This window comes from Cyprinodon variegatus, unplaced genomic scaffold, assembly GCF_000732505.1.
Source record: "Cyprinodon variegatus isolate N-32 unplaced genomic scaffold, C_variegatus-1.0 Scaffold1864, whole genome shotgun sequence".
In the NCBI taxonomy this organism is placed as follows: domain Eukaryota; kingdom Metazoa; phylum Chordata; class Actinopteri; order Cyprinodontiformes; family Cyprinodontidae; genus Cyprinodon; species Cyprinodon variegatus.
This window is the reverse complement of record NW_015152317.1, coordinates 54,331-77,554: the sequence shown is the minus strand read 5'-3', so window position 1 is coordinate 77,554 and position 23,224 is coordinate 54,331. Positions and strand designations below refer to the sequence as shown.

Genomic DNA, 23,224 nt, shown 5'->3' with positions numbered 1-23,224 from the left:
GGGGCCTCAGTCTCATGCAATGTGTTTATAACTAGTGCTTGATAATTAATTTTGGCTTAAAAATAAAGCAACTTGATACTCTTATTGGAAATATGGAAATATTATATATCAGTGTTTCAAATAACAATAACTGTTTAATTTGTCTTCGAAAGTCTTTATTAGCACATTAGTGATTCTATGATATTTGTAAGGTGGAGCCCAGACCTCACCCTGGAGGCAGGCCTGGGTTTGGGTTTACTTTATGAACGTCTGGTGATTGTGTTACTCCTTGCAGGAGCCACCAGGCCAAGCCTGAATGAGTGATGTGAGGCCATTCCCCAGTGAGCCCTCTAACTCCAATGGGAACAATGAGGGACTGGTGCAAATAGGATCTGGAAGCAGTCACAAGTGGAGGCAACTTGATCTCAGATGCTCAAACTGGCTATGGGGACATGCAAAGTCACCTTCGTGGGGGGAAAGGAGCCTGAGCTTGCCCTAGAACTTGAGCAGGACTGACTAGAGATAGTCAGGTTCAGCTCCACACAAATCTGGGCTCTGGAGCCTAGTTTTTTGAGAGAGGCTCGACTCTATTTGTCAGAACTCCCAACTTTGGACCGAGAATTCAGGCAGACAGAATCTGCAATTCCGCAGCTAGAACAAAAAAGGCAGTAATCTCTGGTTATAAAGTTCAGTCTGAGCCCAAAGGACGCAGCCCTTACTGGGCATTACTGGGCATCCTTACTGGGCAAGCAGGGGGAAGCACGGGGCCACCGGTGTCCAGGCTACCATCACCAGTTCAGATTGGGTCGCTCTGTCCCCAGCCCCAGAGCTCACGGTTCTAATCTGCTGAACTGTAGTCGAGAAAAATCCCAGACGATTTTGAAATTCCCCCCGGACTGAACTCGCTGCATACCGTCACCGGGTTGCTCCTTCCCCCACGACCCCAAGTACCCCTCCCAGGTACAGCAACTCTTGGTAGTTGAAGAGATCTTGAGATCTGATTGCCAGAGCAGCAGAGGAAGCAGGGAGGGATGTGATGGAACTGCACACAGCAGCTCCTGAAGCAGAAGCAGACAGGAATGGTTACAAGTATTATCAGTATTATCATCTCACTGGAAAAAAAAAATCTATATTTTAGAAAGGTTTTGTGTTTTTCTTTGCAGTAAAAGTTAAATCAAGAAATAAAAGGGTGGTTACTTAATTAGGTATTACTGAGTTATCTAATGATACTGCCTCCTGTGGCCAAAACACAAAACTTCAGCACTCTTCTGCTCTTTTTTGTAGCCCCTTCTTGAGAAGATTTTTTTTTCTACTTTTTCACCTTACCTTGGTATTGAGCTGGATGGCGGTCCCTTTGAGTATCCACAATATCCATGATGAATATAAAGTTTCCATTGTCTGCTAGGTTGTCACAATTTAATATGAACACACACAATGATTTGCCTGGAGTAAATGCAGGAGAATAGGCAACAGACATTCATATTCATTTGTGTTGAACTAGTGAGGTGTCTGCTCATCAGTGGATGTTATAAAGGGTCAAATAAAGTGTTCATATTTTTTTAGTAAATCTTACATAATGTCTCACCCTTTACCCATTAGTAGCAGGTATCTATCAAAANTCATATTCATTTGTGTTGAACTAGTGAGGTGTCTGCTCATCAGTGGATGTTATAAAGGGTCAAATAAAGTGTTCATATTTTTTTAGTAAATCTTATAACATATGTTACCCTTTACCCATTAGTAGCAGGTATCTATCAAAATTAAATATAGTTGTTTTGAAAAGAGGCTTTTATTTTTAATGTAATGAGGGCAAAATATAAAGGTTGTAGAACAGAAATAGCCTCTAAAAGTAATGTCTTCATCTGAGATAATATATCTTTATAAAAATTCTACATTTTGAATCAAAATTCTTAACATTTATCCATATAGAATATTTCTTTCACACCACAATTGTCTGTAAAAATAATTAACAAGAAACAAATTGTAAAACACTTAATTAGCTAGGCCATGATAAACAATAATTGATTACTTTACTTTTAGAAGGACAGCTGGTGTAATAAAATGGAATTGTGTCTTAATTTCTTAATATCACCATTTCAAGTCTGGTTTGGACAGCATGTTGAATAACTGCAGCTGCTTCATTGAGTTTTTCTTTTAGAGAGTAAAAAGTAAAGGAACCATATAGAACTTTAATTCACTGAAAATTAAGATGTGCACTATTTTTTTTTTATTTCAATAGAAACTTCCTTGTTCTGGCTTGTAAGGTAGAAATAACTGATCTTGAATCTTTGAAGTTTAATTTGAGGTTTAATCCGTGATTACTGCATGCTCTGTAACCTTTTACCTAACCAAGTCAAGTCTAGTTCAGTGCTGATATGTAATCTAGTATTTTTCTTTTTTCTTTGCATTAAATTTCAGGGCAATTAAGTCTATACGTAAAGGCATTAATAATCAATTAAGTATAGAAAATTATTTCCAATCAATCCATGATTTTTTTGTGTATACTGTCTCAGTGATTGAAGTCAAGTATAATGTTCATATAACTCACCCCTTATGGAGCAGTGGGCTGCAGGTAGCATTCTGGATTCAAACAAGGGAACTTGCAACCTTCCCTGCTCTAACCCCCCGGTCCACCACTCCCCTGTGCACTAACCCCTTAAGTCGATTGGTCTTTCAACTGCTCCCTTGTTCAGAGGTTCCCACAACAGGTCATTAGAAGTTGTGTTTACGCTGGATGGTCTAACAAATACAACCTGGATTCATTAACAGTTCCTCGTATTAAAGGAGAAGTCCGGTCATATTCAGAATTCAGACTTCTGAAAGTTCTTCAGATTCTCCCTCTTTAAGTTCACAATCCATGGACGAACCTTTCTGTGGTGGATCATGAATCGGAAAGGTGAAATAATTAATTTCTTTTTCACTTTTACCCGATTTATTATAACATCCAACTATCATGCACGTGGGCATTGTCAGTTTAACTATAGCTCTCGCATATTTAAGTGGTGAAGTCCTCTCGAAATCTTAAATAAATGTTGATGATTGCAGCTGTGTCTAATAGTTCCCATTGATTTTGCTTGTAAAGTGGGAAGAATGGCGCTACGCTTACCGCAGCGTGATGTCACTGCCGGAAGATGTCAGAAGTGAGGTGTTACTATAAATGGCCAAAAATGTCCGGTCCGGGACTCAGTGATCGCAATGAAAATCATTGTTTTTATTTTTTTACTGATTAACACTGAATTCATGAAACACTACAACGTGTTGGTTTTAGATATAGATAATGATCCATTGATTACTCCTTTCTGACCAGACTTCTCCATTAAAGCCAAAGACTTTTACCACTGTACAACAGAGGGACTCGAGTACCCACTTAAATAGCATATACCAGAGGTGGAAGTCATCATTTAAAAGGTCACAAGTACTTCTCAATTCACTGCAGTTAAGTTTCTATTAAATACTGGCAGGTCTCAATTCAAGTCAAAATTTAAGAACAAGTTCCAAGTCAAGTCCGAGGCCTAGTGTTTAAGTTCCAAGTCATTTACTACAGGTAATAATAAGCCATCCATGAAACGTCACACAAGCACACACTGTAAATCTCTTTCTTAGATTTTTTTTTTTTTTATAGCAGGTTCAAATCAAGTCACAAGTCATTAGAATTCAAGTCAAAGCGGAGAAGCATGTCTTTTGTGATATATATTGATGTTAAGTCTTAGGTTGTTAAATCTTCAAGCATCTTGTTGTGATTTTATGTTCAATGCTCTTCCATGTAGGATGTCACATTAATGTTGGGATTTTATATTATATTCTTTTCTATTCTATTCCCAGCCAGCTGGACGTGAGGGGTGATAAAATGTCTTATTTAATCTGATATTATTTCGGCTGTTATATATTGTTTATGAACACAAGCCCAAATAGGTGTGTGTTAGAAAAATAAAATGAAAAAGTGATTTGAGCACTAATCAGGGTTAAACAGTTAATTCTGCACACACAGAATAAATTTACCACAACTTCTGTTCAAAATATTAGAGTTTATTAACTAAATTCTTTCAGCTCCAAGTCACACATATTTCAGTTTAACACTCTTAAATAAAACTAGTTAAACTCAACTAAACTAAACTACTATGTACAAAGAGGAAGGGGAACATGGTTGAAAACCATATTACAGTTTAAGATGGATCTTGTGTTTGAAAACCAAAGTTTATCTGGAATAATTTGGGACATGATCAAATTAGCTTTTCACAAATTTTAAAGAAATTGGAATGTTTTCAGACCAATTCACAATGCAAATCCATGAGGTGAATAAAACATTATTTGGCCAAAAAATGTTTTATTGAATGATCTTCTTAATCACGAACCAATAACATGTAGTTAATGATCCTTTACCGTCTTTGAAATAGCTATCAGCGAATAGACATCAGGATTCCACTAAAGGACTCTTGGTCATCCTTCGTAATGTAAATGTAATGAGCGTCTGAGGAACACATGAACACTTATGTTATATCAGTGTTTAAAACCTTAGTGAAATAAAGCTTGTCCAAGCTTCAACAACACGTGTTTCTGTATAGTATACATGCAGTCTATCCTGTTAGCCTTGTCCTTACTCATGTTGAGATGATCAACATCATCAAAAGACACATTGTTTGTTATTTTCCTAATCATGCCAGACCGGCAAACCTTTTTTGTCCATGTCGACTTGGAAAGGTTGAGTTTCCATCCAGTTGGAGTTTAGCAGGCAGGCCACAGCAAGGCAGGCTCTCTCTCTGTCCCAGTGGCTCACATCCAGGGCAGGCTTCTCATCCAGTTTGGCTCTGTAAGTTCTGAAACTCAAGAGAAAAGTGTTGAAAAAGGTCTGTTTTGAAGCAGTTTGGTTTTGAAAGGTAAATGATGACTCATTTTTGAGGACTCTTGAGATCTGGGTCTTGTGGGGCTCAGATCTCCATCTTGCCGGAGATGGACCCCAGCTTCATGGGCAACGGAGAGGAGGCAAAGAGAAAGAATCTGGTTTCCTCTGTGGTTTTGTTCTGTCCGCACAGAGAGGGGGGTGGTTGGTCACACCTCTGTGGGCTGTCATGTGACTTGCCTGTGGATGCCTTGGCTGAAAAGGGGGCGAGCACAGAGGTCCCCCAGCTGTTATTCACCAAAGCTTCGGCTTCTTCTCTGGTCATCATGTCAAGATGGAACATGGACGCTGGTTCATCATGTCGGACAAGGTCATGACATTTAGCAGCCATGAGAGTCAATGGGGATTGGGGGGATTTACCATTAGGCAATACTAGGCAGTTACCTAGGGCCCCAAGTTGGTGGGAACGCTCTAAGGATGGTGGCTGATGCTACCCACCCGAACGCTTTCATTAAAGTTTATATTTTCCAAAAATGAGCTCAAAGATATATTTATTGAATGCTTTCCTATTGTTGAGAGCACAAGAGAACCACAATACATTTGTGGTATTTATAGATACAGACAGTTGCCTGCCTTTAGTGCACTATTTTATAAAGGGCTCAAAAACATTAATGTATAAAATATGATGAATAACTGCCAATACTGATGCCAACATCAATATATCATGCATTCCTAGAATGGAGACAACTTCACTTCCATCAATTTTTCCAATATGTCGTTGACAGCCAAAGTCTATATATTGAACCTTATATTTCAAAAATCATTTATATACTGATTTTTATTGTTTGGGCTTTAATTCTTGTAAGTTTCTTATATTTTTATTGTAAGTCTGTGTCCTGTGAGTCTGGCTGTGTCTGGGTTGCTGGCACAGCTATTTCTGAATCTCGTTGAGCTACAAAAGACAAAAAGATACCTTGAATTTTTATTATAGCATTGTGTGTTTTTTCTTGTAAACTTGGAAATATATTTTATTGCATGTTGCATATCCCAGTAAATCTGTTTCACCTTTAAATCTGCAGCTGTCCCAGTGATGCAAGAGATGCAATCATTTTTCAGATATCTAGCAGCTCTGCAATCTGATTTTCTGTTCAATAAGAAAACAACAGATATGTGTTAATTTTAATCTGTAACTCTGAGTAATGGTCCTCTGAGAAGCCCAGCTTTTTTTACTTATATAAATGTACAATCTGTTGCCATTTTTAGCTGAAAAAGCTCCATATGTAACTAACGGATTTTTCGTTGGCATCTCAGATTGTTTTTAACCAACCAGNTTTGTTATCCTGAGTTAGGTATGCCTTAGTTGATTTCATTTGGGTACATTTTGTTATATTTTTTTGAGATTTGATGTAAGCCCTTCTTTTGTGAAGATTATTTTTGGAAAATAAATAGAGAATACTTTTTATATGCCTTTGTCCTTGTGCCTTACTGGACGGACCACCACAACCTACATGGAATAAATTCACCACAACTTCTGTTCAAAATATATGAGTTTATTAACAACAATCATTCAGCCCCAGTCAAACATATTTCAGTTTAACAATCTCAACTAATACTAGTGAAACTCAACTAAACTAAACTACTATGTACAAAGAGGAAGAGGAACATGGTTGAAAACCATATTACAGTTTAAGATGGATCTTGTGTTTGAAACTAAAGTTTATCTGGAAGAATTTGGGATATGATCAAATTAGCTTTTCACTAATTTAGAGCAATTGGAATGTTTTCAGACAAATTCACAATCACACAATGCAAATCCATGAGGCGAATAAAACATTATTTGGCCGAATAATGCTTTTTTTTTAATTATCTGCTTAATCAAGAACCAATAACCTGTAGTTAATGATCCTTTACCCTCTTTGAAATAGCTATCAGCGAATAGACATCCAGATTCCACTAAATTACTCTGGGTCATACTTGGTCATGGAAATGTAATGAGCATCTGAGGAACACATGAACACTTATGTTATATCAGTGATTAAACACTTAGTGAAATAAAGCTTGTCAAAGCTTCAACAACACGTGTTACTGTATAGCATACCATAGCATGCAGTCTATCCTGTAAGCCTTGTCCTTACTCATCAGTGAACACCTGATATGATCAACATCATCAAACATATTGTTTGTTCGGTCCCTAATCATGCCAGACCTGCAAACCTCTTTTGTCCATGTCCATTTGGAAAGGTTGAGTTTCCATCCAGTTGGAGTTTAGCAGGCAGGCCACAGCAAGGCAGGCTCTCCCTCTGTCCCAGTGGCTCACATCCAGGGCAGGCTTCTCATCCAGTTTAGCTCTACAAGTTCTGAAACTCAAGAGAAATGTGTTGAAAAAGGTCTGTTTTGAAGCAGTTTGGTTTTGAAAGGTCAATGATGACTTTTCTTTTGGGACTCTTGAGATCTGGGTCTTGTGGGGCCCAGATCTCCATCTTGCAGGAGATGGACCCCAGCTTCATGGGCAACGGAGAGGAGGCAAAGAGAAAGAATCTTGTTTCCTCTGTGGTTTTGTTCTGTCCTCACAGAGAAGGGTGTGGTTGGTCACACCTCTGTGGGCTGCCATGTGACTTGCCTGTTCCCAAGTCTGGTGGAACACTCTAAGGATGGTGGCTGATGGACCTACAGCTACTCAACCCGAACGCTTTCATTAAGGTTTATATTTTCCAAAAATGAGCTCAAAGATATATTTATTGAATGCTTTCCTATAGTTGAGAACACAAGAGAACCACAATACATTTGTGGTATTTATAGATACAGACAGATGCCTGCCTTTAGTGCATTATTTTATAAAGGGCTCTAAAACATTAATGTATAAAATATGACGAATAACAGCCATTACTGATACATCAATACTTATACATCAATATATCATGCATCCCTAGAATGGACACAACTTTGCTTCCATCAATTTTTCCAATATGTCGTTGACAGCCAAAGTCTATATATTGAACCTTATATTTCAAAAATCATTTATACACTGATTTTTATTGTTTGGGCTTTAATTCTTGTAGGTTTCTTATATTTTAATTCTAAGTCTGTGTCCTGTGAGTCTGGCTGTCTCTGGGTTGCTGACACAACTATTTCTGAATCTCGTTGAACTACAAAAGACAAAAAGATACGATGAATTTTATTATAGCATTGCATGTTTTTTCTTGTAAACTTGGAGATATATTTTATTGCATGTTGCATATCCCAGTAAATCTGTTTCACCTTTAAATCTGCAGCTGTCCCAGTGATGCAAGAGAAAATCATTTTTCAGATATCTAGCAGCTCTGCAATCTGATTTTCTGTTCAATAAGAAAACAACAGATATGTGTTCATTTTAATCTGTAACTCTGAGTAATGGTCCTCTGAGAAGCCCAGCTTTTTTTAACTTTTCTAAATGTACAATCTGTTGCCATTTTTAGCTGAAAAAGCTCCATATGTAACTAACGGATTTTTCGTTGGCATCTCAGATTGTTTTTAACCAACCAGTCTCCTAATGGCTGAACCCGATTAAAACCAAAAAATGTGGAAAAATGTTTGTATAAAAATGACTCACACCTTTCATTTTGCTCATCATTGCCCAATTTGCACAAACACTTTCACTGTCTGCTTGAGTTTATTTCATTAAAATGTCAGAAAAACACCTTAAATGATTGTTCTAAGAAATTTTACACTAAAAACAAAAAACTAACAAAAGATTTTATTATACACACCAACCATTAACAATTTCAAAGGAACTTAAAGAAAAACAATCGCAAAAAATCACAGATAATTATTTTGGTGACATTTTTCCATGAAGCTTCATGAACAGTGGGGGTTGTTGAAGCAATCTGGCCAAACGGTTCAATGCCTCATAAGGCCTCATCTCACCATCTCTAGATCAGTCCATTTGCAGCACATGTTCTGAAAGGTCCAAACAAACAGCAGCTGTATCTGTATAATGGGTCTGTTTTATGTGTTGTCTTCTCAATTTAGAGGACCCCTGCCCGTCTTTGCCTAGGGCCCCAAATTTCCTAAATCCACCCCTGATGGTGATGATCAGACCCGACATAATAATCTGCAAGGTGGTTAGGACACAAACTCGGATTCGATGTGTTGAAAACACAGTGAAAATAAAGGTGTATTACAGTATACACAAATGAACAAAACCCTACAAAAGTTATAACCCAGCACAATTCATAAAATAATTTCATTTTTGTGTATGTTCTATTATTATTGTTGTGATCATCGTTATTTTTATTTAATAAATCCAGATTATACTGAACAGCAGTATTGTGTGATCTCGGCAAAAACTTTCCCCCGCACCTTAATAAATTCTAGCCGAGCCTTCCACAGACCGACTTGCTAGGGAATGCTCCTCTTCTCTCATCAATGGATAACATGGAGTACGGGGAGCCGTCAGTGTGAGTGAGATTTCAACTGACAAGGAAACAAGCCAATGAATTGGGTTCAGATATGAAGCTCCTCCACTTATTGGTCTCCCACAGGGACCAGCCCTTATTTAAGGGGCCAGTTGTGGACAGGATCTTGTAACTGGCAAGAAGCTTAGCCTATTAGAAACCCCCGTTTTCTAGTGGGTGGGTTCTCTGGAGAAGGGGAGGAGTGTTTGAGGTCATTCAGACCTGATCCAACTCATTCTAGCGGCGTGTGTTTGAGGGGTCGGGCGGCTGGTGAGGGATAGTCGCCGGGCGGTTGCACGTTTCAAACGCGATTTAAGAAAGAGACACCGCCGAAAATTACACTTGAGGTTAAAGAAACCCTCCCCCTCGGTGACGACCTCAGTGTAGTTGTTGAATGCAGCGTCTGCGCCACAAGAGAACGCAGCCCGGCTACTAGCCAGCTAGCTTCATCCCTGAAAACTGACGGCGTCTGGTTTCTGAGAGCTAGCCTCCCAGCTATTTATTTAGCAGCTAACATAATTTAGGGTGTTTCTCGTCCTCGCGCATCCGACAGTTAAGCCTCCGCTTACGTTTGTGCCTTTCAGTTAAGTTCAGAATCCCACATTTGGCCAAAAACACCCCCCACCCCCCCTTCTTCGTAAACTAGCTGCCAACCGTAGACAGCATTTGCGTTGCTTGTTGTGATACCCATCACACCCATCTATCCAGCCCTTTCACCTCTATCCCTTCCACCTTTTTTTCCCCCTCCACCCGTAACACTGGAAATCTCGAAGCGGCCAGAGAGCGGCGAAGGGCCGGTGAAGCTGGGAACGGCTCCGGACTCGCAGGGAGTCGCAACGTTTACGGACAACAAACACAGCCGTGGGGATCTACCGAAAAGCATGGACGGGCTGGCCGTGGAGGTTCGCGGCTCAAATGGGGCCTTTTACAAGGTAAACTGGTTCTTGTGGTCCTATTCTGTTCTCCAAGTTTGAATTTTCGTTTGAGGAAAAAGTCCTTTGTGTTTTTGTCATGACAAAAGCTAGCTAATTGGTTTTCAGCTAAACGTTAGCATCTGGTTAGCAAAGGAGGAGGACCAAATGCATTAGTTTTCCCATTAAGGAAAACCGTTAGCAGGACTTAGCAAATAAGCTAAGTACACTTGTCATCAGCATGTATGGGCCTTGTCTGTTCTTTTATAAGTAAATTATATCAAAACTCCAAGTAACATTTTGAGTAAAATAAAAATCCAATGTAATCAGAAAATATGGGATTCTTGCATTTCAATTTGGACCAAGCAGCTTCAAACTGAGCAGCTGTTGTCTAGCTCCCATGTGTTACATCAAACCTTACACACCTTAGTTTAACTTTGTAGTCTGACACAGGTTTGAGCTATGTTATGTAACAGAGCATCTCAAGAAAACACCCATGATTAGAATGTTTCGCATTTGAAAAGAAACGGTTTCTGTTTCAATTCTGCCAAAGTCTCTACAAGCAACTTCATACCCATGTGCTGTTACTGTTTCACAGTAAATGAACGGCTAGTTATCAAACTCGGTTGCTCTAGGTTTAATTCTACACACCTATAAGAGTATAAAGAGTATGTTTTGACACGTTGGTTTAGCATCAAACCATTAATGAGACTTTGGTTATCGACAATGATGTTTATCAGCTGTTCTCTTGCAGCATTCTGCTGCTCAGCCAAACCACACCACAGTTGGAGCAGTGATCCTATATTTACTCCCATGCTGCCTCACCTGCTGTTTAGTTTTACATGCTGACAGGTTTGACTCTGGGGCGATTCCACATTTTCCACCACCATACACTGTTTGGCTCATTTTTCCATTGCTTACTTATTTTACATGGGATAGTCCTATAGCAGTGAGTTCATTCATGTTGTGTATTGTTTCTTGGTGTGTAAATATGAGACTTTCTATTGAGGAAAGTGAGATTTTTGTGTAGCTTGAAGAGCTAGCATTTTTTATCAAGCACATGGTCAATCACTGTAAATGACTTCATGATGAAGGCTCCAACTAATTTCCATGAGTCATGTTAGGGCAGGGTTTTCCATGATTTTGCTTTACGCCATGACTCGTTTTAAACCTGCATTTGGTCCTCTACTTAGAAGATGGTCAAATGTTTTTTTAAGCGGCTGATTAACTTGCTCTACCTTCACAATGCTCCAGCAACATTCTTCAAGATCCTGCTTTGATCAGCTTGATCAGGTAAGCTAATGCTTACCTGATCAGGATTCCCAACATTTTACAGTAACAAGACATAACATAATCAACATTAATATTGTTGCTGTCAAACTGAGGGTCTGGAAATGGCAGCACTTGCTTTCTCTTAGTGATGGTGGATTTCTGGTCCTGCTGGTCAGTGATGTTGTGATCCCAAGGCTGCTAAAGTGTTGCAACAATCCATCACCTAAATGTTTATACCCATATTTGTCTCTAAGGATCTGTTGTAATGGCTGAAGCCTCTGATAGAATTTACTCTGTTCAACTGTCTATGTGCAAATCTGCCCAGGACCACTTATACCACATTTACACTACCAATTTGAACCCATGCCAAGAACGGTCCAAGCACACTAACCGAGATAACTGCTGAGTGAAAATGGAACTGAACTGGATCATTGCAGACACAACCAAACTGCAGTAAATCTAGTACTAATTCAACAGTAGGGCTCTGCGCTGTTAATCTGGCGTTTGGTTCTTTGATAACAAAGAGCGTATGAGCAGACCACATTATCTCCGATGTATAGTCAGCTGACTCATTTTACTGTAGTACCGTGGACCGCTAATGGGGGGTGAAGAACAGTGCTAGAGTGATGTGTAAACGGTTGTAAGAACCAAGCTTGGCACGGTTAACAGTTCCAAGCTCGGTCCGAACTTGGCACGGATCGGTTAGTGTAAATGATGGATTAATCCTCCATTCAGGGAGCTATCCAGAGTGGATCCTGTGACACAGACTCACTGAGCTGCAATAGCTAATACGGTCTCTGTTTTACTTCAGCTTTACGGAAAAGGGTTAAGAAACTCTGATTTGTTTGATTATTCAAATATCGGCATGGCTATAATACTGTTGTCAAAGATGTTCACATGAAAATAGATTACCTCGAAAAGACTGGCTCCAAAAAACATTCAATTTTTGGCTGAACAACAATAATTTTCCCCCTTATTACCTTTAGTTAATTTGTAGGTGAAATGGACAGTGCACCCTACTTCAGATGCTTCAATTGCATTAAAGATATTTGTGCTCCTTCTGTTGTAACGCAAAAAGTAGAGCTTCTCTTTGAGGGATTGCCTTCGGATCAGTGAGCCGATGGAATCTGTTGGTTTTCTTAGATAGAAAACTTTTTACCAGTCTGACTGTCTGGTTTAATTGTCTCTAAAGAGGGCCTTGAGATGACGTGTTGTGGATTGGCGCTAAAATAAATTGAGATGAATTGTCGTTGGCCTCTTCAAAAACACATGAAACCCAATTAGATTCTTGGGAATTAGCAAAGTAAAAAGCTACCAGCTTTGTTGCCTTTTGGGATACACATATCATGTTTTCTTGTATTGAAGAGATCATGACAGCTTCATTAAAAAAAAAAAAAAAAATCAGTAGTAAGAGAACGTTCAAGTAAATAGAGTGCTGGAATCGAATAAATATCAGGTTGTGTTGATATCTACATTTAAATATGTAGCGAATGCATGTAGCGATGGTGGAAAGGAAAGCTTCACTTTAACAGAAAGTAACCTCCAGCAGAAATGAGAAAAATACTGCTGCTACTGAGTGAATGTAGCTTGAATAAAAGGTGGGGCATAGTGGTACCAGACATAATGTTCCTGTGAAATATCAGATTCTCCCAATGTGTCTGTTTGCTGTCATATAAAATACAACATATCTGTTCCCATTAGCTGCTGATCTAAACAATCCACTCAGTTTGTTTGTTTTTATTTAAAAGATTTTCTTTAAAGCAATAACAATAAATCCACACCAACAGAAAAAACAAGTTAGTGTTTACCAGTTTCAGTTGAACAATGTGGCTTTTTGTGAGGAGTCAATGTTACATGTTTATAAATGGTTGATAACACATTTTACCCCTAGAAAAAGAAAAAAAAATGAGTTGCTTCTCTAAATCTTTAAAGCAGGGGTCACCAACGTGTTTCCTACGGGCAACAAGGATCACATGGGGTGCCCTCAGAGTCTTCTGAAAATAGAACAACTTGCCAGTGGGCTAAGTTTTACATTTATTCTATTATAATTATATTATTTATAATTTATATAATTATTATATAAATAGAATGTTTATAATGTACAAAGCTTAGCCAAACGCCGACCCTTGCAGTTCATGGGTCAGTATTGGTAGGCCTTCCTATGACTCAGTACCCTTGAAATGGCCCTGAGCCTTAAAAAGGTTTGTGAGCCCTGCTCTAAAGGAATATAACCAACTCCACCCATTTAGGCTGGACGATGTGCGCACTTGCTTCTGTCATGCACCTGATCTTATGAAGATTTAATTTATTAAACCCAACTTGGACAAAGCAGCCTGTGGTATTTTCTTACTGTTTGTGAGAGAGGAGATTTCTCTGGTGCTCCTGCTTGTCAAATGGAGTTGGTATTCCTCGTCACCTCATCCAACACAGCATTCACAGCCAGATAACGGTGTCAGCAGCAACGAGCTGCCTTGGCTTTCTGTTGGGGCCAAAGCAGCTCTTTTCTAGAACCGGTGGCATTATTGGTGGTGTTGCCTTAAAGCCAGTTTTCACAATCAGGAACTCTAATACAACTGATCCACATCCTTATGTTTCTGCTCATGTGTGCTAATCAAATGATTTTTTTTGTGTGTGTGTGTGTTTTCAATTTTAGGGTTTTATCAAAGATGTCCATGAAGACTCACTCACTATTGTATTTGAAAACAAGTAAGTGTGTGCTTTCTGTTAATCTTTTCACGTTAAATGAGTTAATAGCTTTTGTGGCTTTAGATAATAGTCCTAACCTTTTTTTTCTTGTTCCATATCTAATTTTCGATTTAGTTCATGGTGTACAAACGTAAAGAAAAGGGGATTTTTTTTTTTTTTTACTTAAAATACAAACACTTTGCACTATTGTTTATATATTTTTTTAATAAATTAGAATTTTTTCCCTACCAGATTTGGATTTCTAACCACCAGTTTCCTTCATTGTGGCAACAATCAAATCTCTCCAGATTCCAAACTAACGGTTTGGACTTTGACTGGGATGTTGGGACCCATTCAAATGCTTTAATCATCCATAGAAAAGTATCCATAAACACAGCATGATGCTGCCTCTACCATTTTTAGATCAATATTTGCAGAAGAAAAAAAAAACAATTGTTTACTTCTTTTTCACATAAATCCCACACTGTGAAGGGTTTGGTTGTAAATGGCAAAATACAGAAGAGTATAATGGGTATGATGACACAAGGACGCCGTGGTCTCTTTAAGAAAAGCACACACTGATGTAACTGCTCCAGGCATTTAAAATGTCCCTCTTCAGAACCTATGGAAGCATCTGTGTCTTGAGCAGACGTTTTATTTTTTTAAACTATTCTGTCCTTCCTGTGTCTGTCCCTACCGTACTGCTGCCATGACTTTCTTTAGTCCTTAAGTGGCCGCGTGTCTCTTTCAAGCCCCGCCCACTCACCATTTGCTTTGGTCCCTCATGGCCCCAAGTGTAGATTATGTGGTCGTCCTAAAAATAGTGATTTGAGGTATGCGTGTTGGGAGGGGGTGGTACTACCATCACCAGTGTCATTTTGGGATTGTCCCCAACCCCCGTTCATGTCTCTTTATATTCTCTGAGCAAATGGGGCGTATTGGAAATGTTGTCAGTGTGAGAATCTGTCAGTGACTCTTAGGTGTTTTGTAGTGATTAAAAAAAAAGTTTTACAGCGATTCTGCATGAGTGAGCTCTTATTTGATACTCATGAAAATAATTATATATTGATCAATATAATGCCTTTATCCAATTAAAACAACCAATCTACAACAAAGGTGCACCTTTAAATCCAAGACCGGTTTATTAGATACATTTTGCATTTTAATGAGTTCCTTTTGATGAGTATAAATGTGCATGAGATTTAAAAAAGGACCTTGAAGTTTGAACCATAAAACACGTTAAATTGAGCTATGTTGAAAGATGCTAAACATCTGCTTCTTCATTCTGTTGAAGCTGGCAGCCTGAGAGACAGCTGCCCTTCAGCGACGTGCGGCTGCCTCCACCTGCCGACTACCACAAGGATATCGGTGAAGGCGAGGAGGTGGAGGTGAGGCTCTGCTGCTTTGCTTCATTCAAACCCAGGCCATACACCTGGAGTTCCTGTGAAATTAACAAGGTCTCCGCTCTCTCCAGGTATACTCCAGAGCCAATGAACAGGAGCCATGTGGGTGGTGGCTGGCACGGGTCAGAATGATGAAGGGGGAGGTAAGTGGCTGCTAACCGTTCTTTTTTAGGCACTAGTGGCCTTTATTTGACAATTTGCTGACAGGAAAAGAAGTTAGTAGAAGTGTCAAGTTCGACAGCCGAGGACTAAAACCTATCTGTGAACTTATGGATTTAGGAAAATTAGAAGCCATCTAATTGAATCTTATTGATTCATTGATTACTGTAAAACATTCCTATAGAGGCAGGATTTTAGCTGTTCTCTGACATACAGGGACAATATCAAACTAGAACAACATTAATTTACAAGCTAAATAGATTTTTATTTGTCAACCAGATACAAAACTAGTAGACTGTTAATGTGACTCTGGCACATAGATATTTGCCTAAATACCCTCACTTGTTGCTACTCTGAGTGCTAGATGGAGAGACATCTAGCTTGGGCTTGCAAAAACTCCTCTTATGAATATCAAAACCCGTAGTAGTAAAGTTTGAGACTGGTTTAAAAGGAGTAAAGCAACAGCTGCTATTTTAGAGATGAATGGTTCTTGAGTTCAGTTCAAAAACAATTTAAATTCCATCTTCAGAATGTTTATTTAAAGGTGGAAATATTTGACATAGTTTCCAATATTCTCAGGGTGCAAATCTCTGTACATTTGTCCCAAGTTCAGATGATCAATCAATATATCTTAACTGTAAACTACAGTTTGCATTGTAATCAAGAATAGAGTACAAAGTGTTAATCACATACATCACATACATTAAGAGGGGGCGCAGGGTGGCTTCAAGAAACTGCAAATGAATACCAATCCGGGGACAGATGAGACTGATGTGGAGATGTGACACCAACACAGTGGGGATAGTTAAAGATTAAGGCTTTTTACAGCTACAGGAAGAGCTGAGTAATACAAGATACTGATCGAGAGATTCAAAAAATAAACAGCTCAGGGTCCTGCTGAAGCCAGAGAGTAGGGGAGAACACTTCACTTACTGCTTTGTCTTTTCAATTTATGTAGGACTGAAACAATAGGCCTAATCTTGATGAATTCATCATTGAAATAATAGCTAAATCATTAAGTTGTCAAATAACTGTTAAGTGGAGCTTACAGATTCTAACATAGCATTTTCTTAAAAAAACACTCAGAGCTATAGTTAAACCAGAACTGTACAAAGAATACAAATATGGTGCAATAAACTTTAAAAACAGTTTTTGTCTGTTAAAAAAAAAAAAAAAAAAAAAAAAAAGCTCTATCTAGGATGTTAGTATACTTGATTTTCCTTTGGGATTAATACATGCTTTTTTCTTTTTTGCAAATTATCAATATAAAATACTCAATAATTCCACTAAACTCTGGTCCAAAACCACATGATGTTTTGGGGACTTAAATACTGCATAGGGAAGAAGGAGGTGATGGGAAGAGGGACAGGGGTCAACTCCTCTTTGGACATCTTATGCAAAACATTACCTATTGTGTAACGCATGCCACCTACTGTGTAGCCTGTGTAATTTTTCACTTATTAAGTCAGTACATCTCTACACTAAAAGTACAATGATCCAAGTCGACTACTATGTAGTCTTCCCTTAGCTCTCTACTGTGCAGATATTTTTACATCTTTGGCTACGTTCACACTGCAGCCTGAAATGACACGAATCCGATTTTTTTTTTTTTTTTTTTTTTTTTTTGCCCATATGCAAAAAATATATCTGTATCTGATCTTTTCAGGACTGAACAAAACNCATCTGATTTATTTATTTTTTTTCCTCAATGTGACCCAGGCCACTTGGCTGTGTGGTCCTGAATCAAATGCGCATCTGATCTTTTAAAATGCGACTGTGTCTGAATGGTCAGGTCACATTCAGCCGACCTGAATGGCATTAGGAGCTGACATAGGTCACTATTCTGCTTCTTGTTTAACAGTCACGCAAAGATTGAGTTTTTAAGGTTTGGGAAAGATGCCCTCCAGCACTACCATCCATGTTTACTTCCGTAAACATGGAGCACGCTTGATTGTGATGTCATTGCATCGTCTACTGCGCATGCGGGACACTTAAGCTGTATGAATGCAGTTCACACAGCAGATCACAAACAAGTCGCATATATTTCGAAATGTGAACCGCAGTGCAAAAAAATCGGATTTCACAAAAAATTGGAATTGAGCATTAAGGCTTGCAGTATGAATGTAGCCATTTTTTTTTCTTTTTTTGTGCTTTTTTGTATTATATACACTCTTTTTATATTGTCTAGTGTATTTTTATCTTTAATGGCTTCTTGCTTTAAGTCTGTACTCTATATAAGCTACTGGAACCAGAATTCACCTAAGGAAAAGGGATAAAGTTTAGTCTAGGTTTAAGTCTAACTGAGCTGCAATATGCTTTGAATAGAATAATGGCTAAGAAACCTTTTTTATGACTTGAAATCAGACTTCCCTAATCAGACTAGGGAAGTTGAAATGACAGATAGTGGGGGCAGAACTACAGTCTACAGAGCAGGCTGACAAGAAGCTGCTACTGTGACTCTGTTAGACTTTTCATTGTAACACCGTCTTTGTTACGGTTGAAACTATCAGATTAATAATGATTAATTGATTATTGAAATGATCGTCAACCCATTTAGTATTGATTAATCCTTAACTGTGGTATACTCTACAACATGCCTTTAGCTGACAAAGCAACCCATTTAGAGCAGTAATTATATCAAAATTGTAAAAAAAAAAAATTTATAAACATTTTGCATTTAAGAAAAAAAAAGTTGTTTAAAACTTTTAATTTCACCTCGTTTGATTCTGTAAAAAAAATAAAAAATTGGCTATCTGATTATAAATCGATGAATCGAAAAACGAATTAACTGATTAATTGATTTTTAAAATAATAGTTGCAGCCCTAATCTAAATATTTTGCATTTAAGATAAAGCTTCTCGAGTCAAAGTTTTAGTTTCACCTGATTTCATTTCGTAGAAAATATTCCTTAAGGCTATCCGATTATTAATCGAAAAGTGATTTGACAGATTAATCAATTTGCTAAATAATTGTTAGGTGCACCCCTGATCTTGGATTTCATCTGTTTTCTCTTCTGCTAAGCATATATTTCTCTCTCCATTAGGCTACGTATGGTTTATATGATAAATGTCTTGTGCTCTTTCAGTTCTACGTAATCGAATATGCAGCGTGTGATGCCACATATAATGAGATTGTCACGTCAGAGCGCATCAGGCCTCTCAACCCCAACAGTCCTGCCTCCCGAAACACTTTCCACAAGGTCACCATCCCCATCCCAGAAGACCTGAGGGAAATGTCAGTTGGTCAAGCTGCTTGATTTATTTTATTACTTTTTTCACCAATTCTCTTTACTGTGAATACACATGAAACTCAACAGCTTCTTTAAATCTGGTCTAGTTGTCATGACATGCGTGTGTTTGTTGTTGGCAGATGTGCAACTGACGGGATTCACAAGGACTTCAGAAAAGCAATTGAAGCTAACTGCATCTTCTATAGCGCTCAAACAAATGAGCTCGTTGTTCTGGTTAGTAGTCTGATGAATATGCTTGTCGATTAATTCAGCTAAAATTTTAGAACTTTGATGACTATTGTCTTTATTGCTTTGTACAGCTTTTATGACCTTTTTATTTCTTAAAGTGCAGCAGTGATCAAATGTAAACAGTGTGGAGGGTTCTTCTTTTGTTCTTGTTCTAACTTATGGAAAATAAATAGATATATTTCCAACAGCTTTTATTTAGCTTAATTTGTAGGTATCCTGATTACATTTTTTTGTTTTTATTTCCAGTCCACAAATGAGACGACCATAAAGCGTGCAACACTTTTGAGTGACATGCATTTCCGCAGCATCCGTACCAAACTCATCCTAATGTCCCGCAACGAAGAAGCCACTAAACATTTGGAGGTATTGTATATCTGATAAAAGAAATAATTATTTTTTTCCCAGCCTTACTTTTTTTATTTATTTATTTAAGGGTAGACATTAACAAAACATCCTCAGAAAGAAATCAAATGCCTTGCTTAGAATTAGGTTTATTCAATATGATTACAGCAGTTCTGCAGTGCTGAAAACCCTTCAGTACTTCAACCCAACTGGATCATCCTAGTGGCTGGGATTCCCTGCTAACATAGTGGTATTATCTCCAATAAAAATATCTCAATTTCTTTCAATACAGATGTATTTGAATATAGTTTATCTGCAAAATCAGTAGCAGGTGAAAGGTTTATTTCTACCCATTTGATTACATGGTAGAAATAGCAGACTTATTGCTGAAGTGATATTAACTTGATCCTTAAGTCAGCATATAGATGTGTACTCCTCCGTTTTCAGACCAGTAAGCAACTGGCGGCAGCATACCAAGAAGAGGTCAAAGTCAGGGAGGACCTAATGGGTCTCGCCATCGGCTCCCATGGTGCCAACATCCAGCAGGCCAGAAAGGTGCCTGGTGTTACAGCCATTGAGCTGGAAGAGAAAAGTTGTACTTTTAGGATCTATGGAGAGGTGAGCCCCTGATTGAGGTTTTCTGCTGTTGTTTGGTGAGAACTTTTTTCTAAAGTTCTGGTTATTGTCATGAATTCTTTCCTGTGTTACAGACCCCTGAGGCTGTGAAGCAAGCTAGAGAATATCTTGAGTTCAAAGAAGACTACTTTCAGGTACCCAGGAACCTTGTAGGTAAGTGAGCAGCGTAACCTCCCCCTAAGACTCCCTGTTCTCTCAGACTGGATCAATATTTCATGTTTCTAATGTTCTGTGCAGTTTCTGGTCTCTTCTGACAGTCTTTACTGGTGTTTCCTACAGGCAAAGTCATCGGCAAGAACGGCAAAGTCATTCAGGAGATAGTGGACAAGTCTGGTGTGGTCCGCGTCCGCATCGAGGGAGACAACGACAAAAAGCTCCCCCGTGAGGAGGTAGGCAGGCAGGGGGCTGGCAGAGACGACACTGCCAGCAGCAAAGAGGTGAATGCACCGTCCAGCTCGTCTCTCAGATCACCGCCTACTCCTTTGTTTAGCTTCTGTGCCGTATGTGCTGTCTGCTTTTATGCTGCTTCACTCTGCATCTTCCTTTCCCTTATTCTGTTATTGCTTTAGCTTTTATGTTTTCAGTATGGTTTGCCATACAGCTCATAGCCATCATGTAGCTTTTGGTTTTGGCTGATAGATTCACATGTTTCGGTTTGGTTCAGATGTTTATTGTGAACAACACTAAACTTCTTTGTTGTTCTTTATTAGGGCATGGTTCCCTTTGTGTTTGTTGGAACTAAGGAGAACATCAGCAATGCTCAAGCCTTGTTGGAGTACCATGTTTCTTACCTCCAGGTTGGTGGACCTTTTTTTTTCTTTTTTCATTTTTCATCTTTTAGTGCCGGCGCTAAAAAATTAATCAAGTTTAAACACAAAGTTATTTTTTCTGCGGTTTCTGTGACATGTATAAAGCAGTCTTTGATTTGGAAGGGAGGATTAACTTGGATACCCCAGGATGAAATTTTACGCTCCCACATGCCACAAGATTTTACCATATTAGTAAAGACTGAAGTCAAGAAGACAGAGATGAGATTAAAATGTGTAAAACCTAATAGCAGAGTCGGTTTATTAAGCAATATCCCAAGCTGGTGGTTCTGGAAGAGTGATATGTGGTTTAAGTAACCTGTAAGAAATCCTGCTTGTGCTTTGCCATAGGAACTGTAGGGGACACCACGCAAAGGTGTGAGAACATGCTGCATCAAATGAGAACAAAATAAAATCTTTTGTCTTGACAAGATGGGCATTGTATTCCAAACATGGCTGCACATCATCACCAACGTTGCTGTATGTGCCTCAGGACAGGAGATAGGGCTTCACAGTGTGGTATTTGAGAATGTGATGCAGCTCAACATTGTGGGCTTTTCTACCTGAAGCAGAGGAGCAATGGCAACACCGTGGTAAATTATTTGAAATTTCAGAAAGGAAAATAAATGCAATGATGTTGTTGAATAGTGTAATAAGCAATAACACGAAATCGATTCATGTCGGTCCACTCCCGCTTTTATTATTGGTGGATTTGAAGCAACAACGTCCTTTATTCCTTAAGTGTGTCCCCTTATTAGGATGTGAAATACATTAGTAGGAAGTGCACCTCCCCTTCATGGGTGTGTTTGGTGGATCATCTTATAGCTGTCACCTGTCTCCTGCCTGCCCAATGCCACATGAGGGAAGCTGCTGAAGGAGCTGCATTTTGTCCTTACCTCATGTGCTTTTATTAATAGATCCTCTCTGTGGGGCTGGGTAAAGGGTATACCGGGGTGTAGATTACAAGCTATCTGGACCCTCAGCTTCCAAAGATAACTCGAAGCCTACTGCCTCATTTCCTTCTCGCCTCCTATAGCGTTCAGCTGTCATTGGTGGAGTCAGCTGTCACACTTGTGTTGGACGCTGCGGCTCATTTCTTTCATCTTCAGAACGATCATTTTCAGAAAAAAATCAGAATATCAATTGATGGAATGATCTGTTTCATTTGGTAGAAGTATTAGTCAGCCAATGTAGCTGGGTCTTAAATGTTTCCGAATTGAGAGTCTAAACATGTTTGGCAGCCTGAGCTGTTCATTTCTTCATTACAGGAGGTTTTTGGAGATGTGAGGACAAAACTTAAACTAGTTCCACTCTGAGTTTAAAAGTGAGCAGGGGTGTAGAAACTTTCATTTACTTTCTTAGTTACTCATGAGAACTGCCATCTGAGCCTTGACTGCCACCTAGTGGAGGTTTACCAAAAAATACAATTAAGACTTGTATAACAAGGTAAAACAAGGTAAAAAAAAAAATGCACAGCTGATTTTGACAACTACATATTTTTTACTTCAGGGTTTATACAGGAATGATTAACTAGAATTTAATGCTTTTAATTCTCTTAGAAACAATTTTAATGCCATTAACAAGTACCCATGAATCTCATATATACTCAGCAAAATTCATCATCTTTACCGTTGACAGGCTGCAGCCATGTCCCGAATTCCTCGATTTCCTGCCACTTTTGTTGAAAATAGCATTTTCCCCATTCTCTACCTTTTTCTCTACCTCAAGCTTCTTTTCTGAACATACGGCTTTAGGATCAACCGGATGTAGTTCCGCGCAAAGATTTTGCGATATATCTGACAAAATTGTTTTTGCAAACTTTTTTTTTAAATAAAGAATTTTAAATGCCACAATAATTACATTTAATTAAGTTTAATGCCATTTCAGACCTTAATGTAAAAAATTACTTAATGAAGATTCCAGAAGCTCAGTTTAATAAGTGGAACCAACAAATATCCAGATTTATTTGGGCAGGTAAAACACAGAGTGTGAAATTTAAGATGCTTCAACTAGATAAAAGAAATGTTGGCTCAGCCCTCCCCAGCTTTAAAGAATATTATTATGCTGCACAACTAAGATACGTAATCAATTGCTGTTCTCCTGAGTACGAAGCCAAATGGGAACAAATAGAACTAAACGTATCCCAAATAAAACAAAAACCAGGCTTGGAGAAAAAGAGAGAATAAATAAAACCTAAGAAAATGCAATTTTGGAAGAAACTCTAAAAATATGGTCTGAGGTACTTAAACAATACAAATCAGACTGATCTTCAGACTGATCATA

General features: G+C 38.6%; 1 protein-coding gene across 2 annotated transcripts in view; it reads left to right on the top strand.

Moving 5' to 3' along the window:
• The first annotated feature begins 9,483 nt into the window (after window positions 1-9,483).
• The window catches only part of LOC107104735 (fragile X mental retardation syndrome-related protein 1-like), a 19,866-nt gene continuing 6,125 nt past the window's right edge, over window positions 9,484-23,224 (top strand). The window contains exons 1-11 of one of the 2 annotated variants that reach the window (XM_015404820.1): window positions 9,484-10,181; window positions 14,086-14,138; window positions 15,412-15,505; window positions 15,592-15,663; window positions 18,765-18,913; window positions 19,049-19,142; window positions 19,404-19,520; window positions 19,947-20,117; window positions 20,210-20,288; window positions 20,415-20,524; window positions 20,846-20,932. In XM_015404820.1, the coding sequence (XP_015260306.1) occupies window positions 10,131-10,181; window positions 14,086-14,138; window positions 15,412-15,505; window positions 15,592-15,663; window positions 18,765-18,913; window positions 19,049-19,142; window positions 19,404-19,520; window positions 19,947-20,117; window positions 20,210-20,288; window positions 20,415-20,524; window positions 20,846-20,932 (1,077 nt within the window). In that variant the 5' untranslated portion in view covers window positions 9,484-10,130. Of the gene's footprint in view, window positions 10,182-14,085; window positions 14,139-15,411; window positions 15,506-15,591; window positions 15,664-18,764; window positions 18,914-19,048; window positions 19,143-19,403; window positions 19,521-19,946; window positions 20,118-20,209; window positions 20,289-20,414; window positions 20,573-20,845; window positions 20,933-23,224 lie in introns of both variants that reach the window. The other variant, XM_015404819.1, reaches the window with a different exon arrangement.